Raw genomic sequence first — 14840 nt, 5'->3', positions numbered from 1 at the left:
GCTTTACGGAAGGCCGGAAGAGTGGTAAGGGTCCGGATCTCTACAGGTAGATCGTTCCACAGGGTCGGCGCAGCAACAGAGAAGGCCCTCCCCCGGGGGGCCGCCAGCTGGCATTGTCCATTTGACGGCACCTAGAGGAGGCCCAACCTGTGCGATCTTGTTGGTTATTGGGAGGTAAGTGGCAGGAGGCGGTCTCTCAGGTAGCCAGGTCCTAAACCATGCAGGGCTTTAAAAGTAACGACTAGCACCTTGAAGCGTGTCCGGAGACCAACGGGAAGCCAGTGGAGCTCGCGGAGGATAGGTGTAACATGGGTGTATCTAGATACACCCCATATCGCTCGCGCGGCTGCATTCTGGACCAACTGTAGTCTTCAAACAATAGCAATAGCAGTAGACTTATATACCGCTTCATAGGCCTTTCAGGCCTCTCTAAGCGGTTTACAGAGAGTCAGCATATTGCCCCCAACAATCTGGGTCCTCATTTTATCCACCTCGGAAGGATGGAAGGCTGAGTCAACCCTGAGCCGGTGAGATTTGAACCGCTGACCTGCTGATCTAGCAGTAGCCTGCAGTGCTGCATTTAACCACTGCGCCACCTTGGCTCTTAACACTCTTCAGGGGCTCTTAACACTCTTCAGGGGCAGCCCCATGTAGAGCACGTTACAGTAATCCAGTCTTGAGGTGACGAGGACATGAGTGACTATTTGAAGTGCCTCCCAGTCCAGGTAGGGCCGCAACTGTTGCACCAGGCGAACCTGGGCGAAAGCCCCCCTGGTCACAGCCGACACATGGTGCTCTAACGTTAGCTGTGGGTCCAGGAGGACACCCAAATTGCGGGCCCTCTCTGAGGGGTGTATAATTTCACCCCCCAGGTAAGAGGTGGAATGTCTGGACTAACCTTGGGAGGCAACATCAATAGCCACTCGGTCTTGTCTGGATTGAGTGCAAGCTTGTTCGCTCCCATCCAGACCCTGACAGCCTCCAGGCACTGGCACATCACTTCCAGTGCTTCGCTGAGTTGGCACAGGGCGGACAGATACAATTGAGTATCGTCCGCATATTGATAATATTTGATCCCGTGCCGGCGTATGATCTCACCCAGCGGCTTCATGTAGATATTAAATAGGAGGGGGGACAGGACCGAACCCTGTGGCATCCCATATTTGAGGGGCCTAGGGGTCGACCTCTGTCCTCCAACCAACACCGACTGCGACCTGTCCGAGAGGTAGGAGGAGAACCACCTTAAGACGGTGCCTCCCACTCCCACCTCCCGTAACCATCGCAGAAGGATACCATGGTTGATGGTATTGAAGGCCGCTAAGAGGTCAAGGAGCACTAGGATAGAGGAATGTCCTCTATCCCTGGCCCGCCAGAGATCATCGATCAGCGCGACTACAGCAGTTTCTGTGCCGTAACCAGGCCTGAAACCTGACTGAAAGGGATCCAGATAATCTGCTTCATCCAAGGTCTGCCGGAGTTGAAAGGCCACCACCTTCTCAACAACCTTCCTTACGAACGGGAGGTTGGAGACTAGGTGAAATGGCTGGATCCAGGGATGGTTTCTTAAGGAGGGGTCTCACCACCGCATCCTTTAGAGGATGCGTGAAGGATCCCTCCAGAAGAGAGGTGTTAACAATCCTCTGGAGCCAGCCACGTGTCCCCTCCCTGCTGGTCGAGACCAGCCAGGAGGGACATGGGTCCAGTAAACAGGTGGAGGCACTCACCGCTCCCATGGCCTTGTCCACTTCCTCAGGAGCGACAAGTTGAAACTCGCTCCATAAAATCCGATCAGGATCTTCCCCCGGCACCTCGGCTGGTACCGTCCAAGTGGAGTCCAGGTCCGTCCAGATCCGAGCGATTTTATCCGACAGAAACTGAACAAATTCCTCAGCTCTACCCTGTAAGGGTTCGTCCGCATCCCTCCCTTTCAAGAGGGAGTGGGCTATCCTAAACAGGGCGGCTGGGTGAGATTCTGCGGATGCAATAAGAGCAGAAAAATGCACACATTTTGCCGCCCGTATCGCCACTAGATAAGTCCTAATAAAGGCTCTTAATTGTGTTCGCTCGGATTCGGAGTTACTGGCCCTCCAGCGTCGCTCTAGGCATCTCTTTTGGCACTTCATCTCCCGGAGTTCCTCGGTGAACCAAGGAGCCCTCCTGGATCCACTGCCGTGGAGAGGCCGTAAAGGCGCAATCCGGTTTAGAGCCTCCGCCACCACTATATTCCAAGCAGCGACCAAGGACTCCGCCGGACTGTGGGCCAGAGAGTCAGGCATCTCACCAAGTGCCGTCTGAAATCCCATAGGGTCCATCAGGTGCCTGGGGCGGAACCACCTAACTGGTTCCCCCTCCCTACAATGGGGGATTGGTTTCCGAAAGTCGAGCCTCAGTAGGAAGTGATCTGACCATGACAAGGGCAAGATCTTAATGCCCTTCAAATCTAGATCACATCTCCACTGCTCCGAGAGAAACACGAGGTCGAGCGTGTGCCCCGCTGTATGAGTCGGACCCTGAATTACCTGGGTCAAGTCCATGGCTGTCATGGAAGCCATGAACTCCTGTGCTCCATCAGAGCGTTCACCGAGCGACGGCAGGTTGAAATCCCCCAGCACTATAAGCCTGGGGAACTCAACCGCCAGCTCGGCTACTGACTCAAGGAGCACAGGCAGGGCTGTTGTAACGCTGTTGGGAGGTAGGTATGTTAGCAACAAACCCATTTGACCCCCAAGGTCCAACTTCACCAGCAGGGACTCACACCCGATAATCTCTGGAGCAGGGATCCTATGAGGAGCTAGGGACTATCGGATAATGACTGCCACTCCCCCACCCCTTTTTCTGGTGTTGCGGCTGATGTAGCACCTGAAACCCTTCTGGGCACATTTCAGTGAGGGGGACTCCTCCCTCATGGCCCAGCCAGGTCTCAGTAATACATGGCAGGTCTGCCCCCTTGTCTAATATTAGGTCCCGGACAAGGGGAGCTTTGTGAACCACAGACCTGGCATTTAGCAACAGCAGCCTGAGACCAGGGCCCTGACAACTCTCGCCATCTGGTCCTGGAGTGGAGCTAACAGGACCGGAAGGGAGGATCACTGTGACGTAGCGAACCCTCCTTCCTCGGTAATGGCTAGCCCTATAACTCCCATCAAACCTGCCTCTCCCAACTATGACCAGGATGCACCGGTCCATCCCCGCACCTGTAGGCCCCACTTCCCCTTCCATGGCCTCTGTTCTCCCCGGCAGGCCAGTCATGCCACACATTCTGGGACGAGAGGCGAATCCAGGCCCCCATCCACTTCTGCTTGTGCACTCAGTGGTGGGGGCTCCGGGCCGCACTCTCAGTCCCCCCATCCATACTGGCCAAGCACTCTGCACATGCATACCCCACTAATTAAATACAGCAATACAATAAAATGGCTAAGCAAAAATTCATTAAATTAAAACTGTGGGATCATTCAAACACATGCATACCACATGCACTCACCATACCAAAGGAAAAATTGCGCTGTTGTTAAAAACAGTGCGAATTCAAATAGAGTTTGTGGGTGGGTTCGCCAAGAGTCCAGACAGGAGGGTTTCGCGAAGATATAAAGGGGAAGTAATTTTCTTCCTTGCACGGGAGATGATATAAGTGATATTGCAAAAGAGAGGTCCAGAAAGTTCCAGGAGGGCTATGATGGAATGCCTTAAGTCCAATGTCCAGTATCCAGTGTCGAACAGGCATCAGTAGAAAGCCAGTTAAAAGAGCCCCATCTGAGTAGGAGCAAATCGAGGACCAGAGAAGAAGGGAAAGGCCGCAGTGTAGAGAAGGCCTAGAGAGTATCCTAAGGGGCCAGGTCAACGGCCACAAGGCCAACTGCCAGGTCTTATGTCGCCCCATGACAAACCGCGGGATCCTCTATGAAGCCAGCCAGCAGAGTCAGACGTCAAAGGAGATAGGGGCGAAGCCAGCTGCCTCGTCTCATCCAGCGCAGATTCAAATCACCCACCTCCTTCAGCCACAATAGTTCTCCAATAGTCCTTTAATAGTCCTTTAATAGTCTCTTTATAGTCCTTTAATGGTCCTTTAATAGTCTCTCTCCAAAGCAGGCAGGCAACCAGGGCTCCTTCCGATCAGCGAGGAAAGTCGAGCTAGCGTTAAGCGAGTGATTAAAGCGCCGAAGGCTTAAAAAATGCCGAAAACACCAAAGGGAAGTCTTCAGCGCAGCGCCGCCATTCCTCTCCCATCTTGTTGAGCGTTTCAGGTTACCATGGGGCCAGGGGACGTCTGGGAGTGGCATCCTTCCGAAGATCGTCCAGGGAACTGGCTATTCAGGTCCCCTGAGTCTTACTCGGTTTCAGGGACCTCTTTTTCAAACCTCCAAGCCAAAACCGCCAGTTTAATTCGATGTTTTTCTGCCCCGCCAAACGGAGCAGGGAAACCAGCGGCCATCCCCAACTCACACATGCGCAGTAAATAGCCCAGCCCCCTACCCTACCAGGCTTCACACTCTCCTCCTCTGTTTCTTTTAAAGACCTCTGATTCTCATGTTGGGAAAGGAAGGCATTTCTGGGCCTTGTGACTCTGTTCTGGAAGCAACGGTTATTTTCAGTGTGTATGATTCATCCCTGGGCCACAGAGTGTACTTCTGGAAGCAGTTGCCATTTTGCCACACCAGCTTCAGGGCCAAAAGGGCGGCTGCTTCTGGGACATAATATCATAATATAATAACTGGCTGACCAAACCGCACTCAACATGTAGCCCTCAATGGAACTGCATCTACATGAAGGGAAGTATGCAGTGGAGTACTATAAGGCTCTGTTTTAGACCCAGTAATCTTCAACATCTTCATCAATGACTTGGATGAGGGAATAAATGGGGAACTCATCAAACTTGCAGATGACACCAAGCTGGCAGGAATAGCTTAAGACACAGAAGGATCTTGACAAACTTGAACATTGGGCACTATCTAATAAAATGAAATTCAATGGTGAAAAGAGTAAGGTTCTACATTTAGGCAACAAAAACGAAAAGCACAGGTACAGTATAGGTGGTACCTTGCTCAACAGTAGTAACTGTGAAAGGGATCTTGGAGTCCTAGTGGACAACCATTTAAATATGAGCCAGCAGTGTGCAGCAGCTGCCAAAAAAACCAACACAGTTCTAGGCTGCATAAAAAGAGGGATAGAATCAAGATCACGTGAAGTGTTAATACCACTTTATAATGCATTGGTAAGGCCACACTTGGAATACTGCATTCAGTTTTGGTCACCACGATGTAGAAAAGATGTGGAGATTCTCGAAAGAGTGCAGAGAAGAGCAACAAAGATGATTAGGAGACTGGAGACTAAAACATATGAAGAACAGTTGCAGGAAGTGGGTATGTCTAGTTTAATAGAAGGACTAGGGGAGGCATGATAGCAGTGTTCCAATAACTCAGGGGTTGCCACAAAAAAAGGAGTCAAACTATTTTCCAAGGCACCTGAGGGTAGAACAAAAAGCAATGGGTGGAAACTAATCAAGGAGAGAAGCAACTTAGAACTGAGGAGAAATTTCCTGACAGTTAGAACAATTAATCAGTGAAACAACTTGCCTCCAGAAGTTGGGAATGCCCCAACACTGGAAGTCTTTAAGAAGATGTTGGATAGCCATTTGTCTGAAACGGTATAAGGTTTCCTGCCTAGGAAGCGGGTTGGACTAGAAGAGCTCCAAGATGCCTTCCAACTCTGCTATTGTATTGTATTGTATTGTATTGTATTGTATTGTATTGTATTGTATTGTATTGTATTGTATTGTATTGTATTGTATTGTATAATCATTGGGGACAAGGGAGAAACTGATTTTTTGTACCTTAACACTTTAGACCACATTAAGGAATTGTGGGTGCACTGAAAATGTTGGCTGCCTCCAGGAGATCTTCAACAGGTGGGAGGGGTGAAAGGTGTGCGGTTAGTAGGCCCAACGCCTAGGTAAAAAAGCAATGTAAAATTTCACATGTAAAGGCTGTTTCACCTTGCAGATCAGTCTGATGGAGATGACCTCACTATTGAGTTGAGGAGAAAAGGGATCTTGGTTTTGATCACAGGGTTTCCAGCTTTATTAGCAACTCCTGTGTGCTCTTGATAGCAAGACTAAGATGCTGGCATATTTGTGGCATCTCCCTGGTGGCGGCAATGTGAGGAAAGCAATATACAGTGGGAAATGCTTCATTTTTAAAAACACATTGTGTAAGAACCATCAATAACTTTTTACAAGGAAAAAATGAGTATTGTCAGGGTTGCTGTGATCATTATGGCAAGGCAAGACACAGTTGCCTCAAACTGTGCTTGAGCGTATAAGTTTATTAATACTGTAATAATAAAAATTGTGTGCACTCCCAAACGGCAGTAATGCCGGCAGCAACCCTCCCCTGCCCTGGGTATGTGTAATTCAATGCAGAGAATGGCTAAGAGATAGAAGTGTTTCACAGCTTTGCCTCCAGGAATTGTGGGAGCTCCAACAATGGGATTTTCTACAGAGGAGACTGCACAGCTGTTTGTCCAGAACTGTATCGGGTCTCCTGCTTGGAGAGGTGGTCCTTCCAACTCCCATTCCGTAATTCTCTCCGAACTTCAGAAACCTTTAAGACTCCGCACGTAGCGAAACTTCACGTGCTAAATAGTTTCACATTGCATGTAATCAGTGGAAACATCTGGCAGATGCCTGAGGCAGAGACAGGACAAGCCTGTTTTTCGACCTCCGAGAACGAGACGGTGGCCAGATAGGCAACATCCGCGATTAGAAAGCCAACACAAGAGCGGCATCTGTCGGAGCTAAAACTGAAACCATCGAGTACTGTGTTACTAGACAGGATAGGGGGGGCAGAGGAGACGCGCAGAGGAACTTCCTCTTCCGGATCACTCATGGGAGGAAGGTGGCGTGCAGAGTGTTATTTCTGCTGTTCCAAGAATGAAAGCATCAGCTGGAAGGTGAGTTGAAGACAAGTCGGAGGAGAATCCGGGAACAAGTTGGCCTGTTTGGTTCGGGTGCTGCCAACCGGTGAACATTTATGATGGTCGGAGCATCCCACCATCATGATCCCCATTTGTGACCCTCCCAGCTAGTTTCTCATAGGCAAAATCAGTGGGGGATACTGGAAAGAAGTCATAGCCATGTGAAATTGCCTTTAACAAGCCACGGGGATTCGCTTAACAACTGCAAAGGGACAGATGTAAGTTGGGACTGTCATGTGACATCATGCTTCCTTATCAGGCTGCTTAGTGACACAAATGCCAGTCCCAAGTGTGAGGACTACTTGAATGGGGATGTCACCAGAGGGATTGTGGACAGTAGGACAGTATTTTCTGCCCTGATTTGGAGCTGAGGACTTCCATGGGTAAAACTGGTGCTTCAAATCTTGCAGAGGTTTTAGGCATCATTTCATTAGTTAAAGCCCCCACATCTCTAAAGTTAGCTCAGAAGGTTTGACTTTAACCATTTTGGGACATTTTTCAGGCTAAAAACATGGATTTTTCCACATATATACCTTTGTAGATCTGTGTAGAGCTGTAGATTTCCCCTCTGTATGCTTATAGATATATAATTATAATTATACAATTATAATTATTATAAAATATCCACAGCACTTCCAGATACGTAGTCATGTGAAAAACAAAAGTCCACCCTCTGAGTTATATGGTTTTACATACCAAAATACAGTAAAAACTATCTGGTCCTTAGCAATTCTTAAAAGTAGGAAAATACAACCTTAGATGAACATATGACATATTACATCATGTCACCATTTATTCTGCAAAAGAAAAGGCAAAATAGTGGAACCATTTGTGACAACATAACACTATATGATGTGGTTTCCTACCTAAGCAGGGGTGTTGCACTTGAAGACCTCCAAGATCCCTTCCAACTCCTATTCTATTCTATTCCTATTCTATTCTCACCTTTAGCAGCTGCAACTTCAAGTAATTTTTTTCTGTATGACTTCATCTGTTTCTTGCTTGTGGTGGAGGGATTTTGGCCCTCCCTTTACAACATCGCTTCAGTTCATTGAGGTTTGCGGGCATTTGTTTATGCCCAGATCTCTTGAGATCACACTACAGCATTTCAATCAGATTGAGGTCTGGACTTTTGTGGATTTGCTGGTAAGCTTGCAATCATTGTTCTGTTGCATAACCCGATGTTGGCCAAGCTTTAGCTGTTCTTTAGCTGTTGGACAGATGGCCTCACATTTGGCTCTAGAATACTGTAGTATAGAGAAGAGTTTATAGTCAACCAGAAAACTCCTACAACAAGATCATGAACTTTCAACTGGGTGGGGAAAACCCAGGAAGCTGAGATTTATGTCTTCCCAGATGTGCCAACACATCTCTTAATAAATTGGAACTTTGCCATGGACTCTGATTTAATTTTGGATGTTATTTGAAACCCTGACAAACTGCTAAGGACCAGGTGATTTTTCCTATGTGATGATATGTAAAATCATAGAACTCGAAGAGGGTGTTCCTTCTTTTTCACCTGACTGTATTTGATGATAACCCTTTACAGGGCTCAGAATTTGTGACTGACCCAAGTCAACAAGTGAATTTAATGATTGAATGAATATTTGAATTTGGATCTTGGTAGTCAAATGAATCATAATGAATGTAAGAGGTTATTCTAGCATTGTGGCATTTTTGCTTTTCATTCATACTTTTTCTTTTTTCACACATTTTGCAACCATTTATAAAGTTACATTTTCTTTGAAACTTATAGACAAAGAGGATGGCAATAAGTGCACTCCGGATGACTGAGAATAACAAGCAACATTGAAAAGGAAAGCAAATCAAGCCAAAAATCAAAGAATTTTCCATTTCCTTCAAAAAGCACACAATTCTTCTCTGTCCAGAGCAAGTAATAGACAAAAAAAAATCAAGAAGAGATTTTAAGCTGGAGAAAGTAGTGTGTGTGGAATTCAAGGATACATACATGAAAGATCAAGGGAGATCCTCGAGTTGGGAGTAAGAAAACAGTAGCTATAATCAAAGCAAAACTAAACGGGATCACACATATTTTTGACCTCCTCAATAATATCAGTGGTGGAAAAGCTCCATAGATGTGCCTGTTGTGGGGAAAGCACAGATTGCAAATCACAACTGATTATGCACAAGAGGATCCACATTGGAAAAAAGCCATATTAATGATACGAATGTTACAAAAGCTTTTGTCAGAATAGTTCTCTTGTGGTTCATAGAAAGAACAGGACAGATGCCCTATAACTGCTCCCAATGTGGTAAATGCTTTCGCAAGCATGGCAACTTGGTGATACACCAAAGAACTCACACAGGCGAGAAACCCTTTCAGTGTCCTGATTGTGGGAAAAGTTTCAGTGTAAATTCCAGTCTGGTGATACACCAGAGGACTCACATAGGAGAGAAACTCTTTGAGTGTCCTCTTTGTGGGAAAAGTTTCAGTCAGAACTATCACTTGGTGAACCATCAGAGGACTCACAAAGGAGATAAATTGTATGAGTGCCCTGATTGTAGTAAAAGATTCAGATACCATTTTAACCTGGTGAACCATCAGAGGACTCACACAGGAGAGAAACCATATGAGTGTCCACATTGTGGGAAAAGTTTCAGTTACCATTGTAATCTGGTGATACACCAGAGGACTCATACAGGAGAGAAACCATATGAATGTCCAGAGTGTGGGAAAAGTTTCAGTCAGAATTCTAACCTTGTGATACACCAGAGAACTCACACAGGAGAGAAACCCTTTGAATGTTCTGATTGTGGGAAGCATTTCAGTCAGAATTCCCAACTACTGATACACAAGAGGACTCACACAGGAGAGAAACCATTTGAATGTCCTGATTGTGGCAAAGGTTTCAGGAAGAATTCTGACCTGGTGAACCACCAGAGGACTCACACGGGAGAGAAACCATATGAGTGTCCAGTTTGTGGGAAAAGTTTCATTGCAAATTCCCACCTGGTGAAACACCAGAGGACTCACACAGGAGAGAAACCATATGAGTGTCCACAGTGTGGGAAAGGTTTCAGTCAGAATTCCAACCTGGTGAACCACCAGAGGACTCACACAGGAGAGAAACCCTTTGAGTGTCTTGATTGTGGGAAAAGTTTCAGTTACCATTCTAATCTTGTGATACACCACAGGACTCACACTGGAGAGAAACCGTTTGAATGTCCTGGTTGTGGGAAACGTTTCAGTCTCAATTCCAGTCTAGTAATACACCAGAGGACTCACACTGGAGAGAAACCCTTTGAATGTCCTGACTGTGGGAAATGTTTCAGTCAGAATTCCCACCTGGTGATACATCAGAGGTCTCACACAGGAGAGAAACCGTATGAATGTCCTGAATGTGGGAAAAGTTTCAGTCAGAATTCACACTTGGTGATACACCAGAGGACTCACACAGGAGAGAAACCATATGAATGTCCAGAGTGTGGGAAAAGTTTCAGTTACGCTTCTGTGCTTGTGAAACACCAGAGGACACATACAGGAGAGAAACCATAAAAGTATCCAGGTTGTGGGAATGATTTCCGTATTAGGCCTAAAATTATCAGCCATGTACCTTTATACACAAGAGATAAATTTTAAATGTCCAGTCTATAGTATTTTAGAAATAAATCACCTCTTATTGCACACAAGGTAATGCAGATGAGGAAAAGTTGATGAGTTTAGAGAAGGCTTGAATTTCATTTATTTTTCAAAAATATATTTAATTATTTACATATAAGTATATCAAACACAGTGTGACCATCCATTTGCCATAGAAACCAAAGTGAAAGACAAATAACAAATATACTACTTGCACAGTGCTAGTCTTATACAATTATTTTATGAGCCAAGGTGGCGCAGTGGTTAAATGCAGCACTGCAGGCTACTGCTAGATCAGCAGGTCAGCGGTTCAAATCTCACCGGCTCAGGGTTGACTCAGCCTTCCATCCTTCCGAGGTGGGTAAAATGAGGACCCAGATTGTTGGGGGCAATATGCTGACTCTCTGTAAACCGCTTAGAGAGGCCTGAAAGGCCTATGAAGCGGTATATAAGTCTACTGCTATTGCTATTGCTATTTTTGACGATTTGAACGAATTCATTCTAATACATATATATCTCATTTCAGATCTACTTAGCCTAATTTATTCATGTTCCGACTCCTACTTCGTGTTTCCAGCCATTGATAAAATCTATTCCATGTGTCATTCTTATCTCCTTTCTTTTTTAATTCTAACATTAGTCTATCCATTTCTGTGCATGTTAATATCTTCCTTATTATCTCCTTTTCTGAAGAGATATTTTCACTTTTCCAATGCTGTGCACAGACCATTCTCACTGCTCTTAGCATATGAAGTATTAAGTATATTGACCCTTTGCTATAGCCTTCTGTTATAATAACTAATAGAAATAATTCTGGCTTTAAATCTATACATTGTCCAACCATTTTTTCCAGCCACATCTGAATTTGTAACCAAAATCTTGCTTTTTTACAGGTCCACCCCATGTGGTAGTATGTGCCCGGTGATTGTTTACATTTCCAACATTTTGGGAATGTGTTGCTAAACATTTTAGCCAATCTTGCCGGGGGTGGGGGAGAGATGCCATCCGTAGAACATTTTATAAAGATTCTCTTTGTATGATGTGGCTAATGTCAATTTCCGATTTCTTTCCCAGAGTTTTTGCCAAGGCACAAGGCAAGGCTGCTTGATATCTCCACTTTTGCTTATTCTAACATTGAAAGTACTAACTAGGAATATTCGGCAAGTCGAGTTAATGAAAGGACTGGAAATTAAAAGAGAAAAATATAAATTACAAGCATTTGCGGACAACCTAGTTTTTATTTTAGAGGAACCACTAAAATCAGGCCCGAGACTTACACAGAAATTGGAGGAATACAGGGAAGTAACCGGACTAAAAATAAACAAGGATAAAACTAAAATGATAGTTAAAAATATGACAAATAAACAGAAGGCTGAACTAACAAAGGGAATGAACATTCAGATAGTGAAAAAGTGAAATATCTAGGAATTTATTTAACGGCAAGGTGTATAACAATGAAAGAGGACAACTACACAAAGCTAACAAATCAAATTACTATATTTTTCAGACTATAAGACACACTGAAATATAAGACGCACTAAGATTTTGAATAGGTAATTTTTTAAAAAAAACTTGCCCTCCCCGGCCCCCAGGAGCACTCTGCAGACCTCCCAAACCCTCTGCACGCCCCGTTTTTTGTAAAAAAAAAAAAAAGGGGGGGGAGCATGCAGAGAGTTTGAGAGGCCTACAAAGTGCTCCTGGGGGCCCAGGAGGGCAAAAATGCAACACGTGGGGGGCGCCGTTTGGGAGGTGAAAAATAGGGTATGCAGAGGATGTGGGAGGTCTGTTGAGTGTTCCTGGGGGCTGGGTGGGGGGCAAAAAACGGCCCATCTTTTGTGAAAATGGTCTTTCTAAAAAAACATGCAGAGAATTTGGAAGGCCTCCAGAGTGCTCCTGGGGGGTGGGGAGGGCAAAAACAGTTCAGTTTTTGTGAAAAACAGACTCAATTTTTGCCCTCCCCAGTCCTCAGGAACACTTTGCAGACCACCCAAAACCCCTGTTTGCGAAAAACAGGATGTGCACGGCAAGGTTTCGGGAGGCCCAAAATGCTGTATTTAGTGTATAAGATGCACCCAGATTTCCACCCTCTTTTGGGGGGGTGCGTCTTATACTCCAAAAAATACGGCAAATCGGACATGGAGAGATGGAAGAATCTGCAACTTTCCTTAATGGGCAAAATAGCTGCAATAAAAATGAGCATTCTGCCAAAGATACTCTTTTTATTTCAAAACATACCCATAAAATTAGAGAAAAAATATTTTGAAGACCTGACGTTTTGAAGATGTTGACGTTTATATGGCAAAGAAAGAAACCGAGAATTAAATTGAAATTATTGCAGGAATCAAAAGAGAAAGGAGGGTTTGGTCTGCCCGATTGGGAATTGTACCATCAAGCTGGTGTACTTACATGAGTAAAAGAGTGGATAGCTCTGCAGAATAGGAGATTATTACTACTGGCAGATCACGATATTCAAATGCTGTGACATGCATTTCTTTGGTATGGGAGAAGCACATCACAGCAATACTTTCAAAGGCATTGCATAAGAAATGCATTACTTGAATTTCATTTACGATCTCCTATTCCTAGATGAATGGCCAGAATTCTACCCTGATTCTTTTTAGTCAACACATCTCAGGAGTTGATGGAGAGAGAGAGAAATGGGAAATGGGAGGCTGTTAAAAGCTACCTACCTCTTTCTGCTTATCAGCAGATGTTTCTGGATATTTCCTTTTGCAGAACCTGTGAAATTTACTGCAAAGTGGTATTAATTGTACATAGATTATGGAATTTCCAGACTTCAGCCTTCTACCATGGTGTCTTCTGGATTTTGAGCCCTAGAATTCCCTAGCCAGCATACAAGTAGTTCTCAAGAACTGTAATGCGGGCTGGCAGTGATGGTTGAGATCCTGCTTTGCTTAATTAACCCTACCCCCTGCTCTTATTGACATGAATGGGCTTGCCGTCCTAAGGCCTCCTCTACACCAACCCTTGGGTCCCTCCCTGACAGAGGTTTACCTACTTAATGACTGCCACAGAAGTCAAAACATCAGGTCTGGCTATGTGATAACTTACTTTACAATCATGATGACTTACGCCCGAAATTATGGGCTCTATGATGGTCATAAGTGGATACCTGTAATATGAAAAAAAATGTTGTATTTTGGCAATTATGTTCACAGACCAAAAGTGGGAAGAGGATCCTGTTTCCAGGCATGCCTTCAGCGTTTTGATTGGTGTGGATGAGTCCCTGTTGATTTCAAGCTTTAGGAGACTGGTTTTCTTTTCCACTGATCTATTGAAGGCAACCTATGCAGGAATTTTTTCCCTCTGTGAAAATCATATGTTAAAAAAACAGTGTTTCTGTGTTGTGGCGGGGAGATAAAAAAACTCCATCTTTGTAGGCACACCCCCCCCCTTTGAACAGTATAAGCAAATGTTTGACAAATTCCACAGATGCCAACTATAAGGCTTTCAATTTCTTCAGATTTACAGTACAATAGCACAGTTGGAGGTCTTCTAGTCCAACCCCCTGCCTAGGCAGGAAACCCTACACAGCTTCAGACAAATGGCTATCCAACATCTTCTTAAAGACTTCCAGTGTTGGGGCATTCACAACTTCTGGAGGCAAACTGTTCCACTGATCAATTGTTCTAACTGTCAGGAAATTTCTCCTCAGTTTTAAGTTGCTTCTCTCCTTGATGAGTTTCCACTCATTGCTTCTTGTCCTACCCTCAGGTGCTTTGGAGAATACATTGACTCCCTCTTCTTTGTGGCAACCCCTGAGATATTGGAACACTGCTATCATGTCTCCCCTAGTCCTTCTTTTCATTAAACTAGACGTGCCCAGTTCTTGCAACCGTTCTTCCTATGTTTTAGCCTCCAGTCCCCTCATCATCTTTGTTGCTCTTCTCTGCACTCTTTCTAGAGTCTCCACCCTTTTTTTTTTTTAACATCGTGTCGACCAAAACTGAATGCAGTATTCCATGTGTGGCCTTCTGGAGTGTGAAATCTTCCTGTTAGCTGCCTTTAAGGGTGATGCACAACAATCCTTGGTTTATGTGTGAATGCACAATCCCCAAACCTTGTCAGCAGTGGTGGGATTCAATTTTTTTTTACTACCGATTGTGTGGGCGTGGCTTGGTGGATGTGGCAGGGGAAGGATACTACAAAATCCCCATTTCCTAGGAAACAAAAAGGAAATGCATAGGTACAGTATAGGTGGTACCTTGCTCAACAATAGTAACTGTGAAAGGGATCTTGGAGTCCTAGT

At 45.0% G+C, this 14840-nt stretch overlaps 1 protein-coding gene across 1 annotated transcript in view; it reads left to right on the top strand.

The window, feature by feature from the left end:
- LOC148047464 (uncharacterized) overlaps window positions 1-14840 on the top strand; it is a 75418-nt gene that overhangs the window by 41171 nt on the left and 19407 nt on the right. Inside the window, exon 2 of the mRNA XM_087711600.1 lies at window positions 8726-10485. Within this exon, the coding sequence (XP_087567726.1) occupies window positions 9218-10485 (1268 nt within the window). The 5' untranslated portion in view covers window positions 8726-9217. The remainder of the gene's footprint in view (window positions 1-8725; window positions 10486-14840) is intronic.

The sequence above is a fragment of the Thamnophis sirtalis genome, unplaced genomic scaffold, assembly GCF_051295495.1.
Source record: "Thamnophis sirtalis isolate CommonGarterSnake01/CBP01778 unplaced genomic scaffold, rThaSir2_p1.2 scaffold_3, whole genome shotgun sequence".
Taxonomy (NCBI): domain Eukaryota; kingdom Metazoa; phylum Chordata; class Lepidosauria; order Squamata; family Natricidae; genus Thamnophis; species Thamnophis sirtalis.
This window is presented reverse-complemented; position numbering and strand designations above follow the sequence as displayed.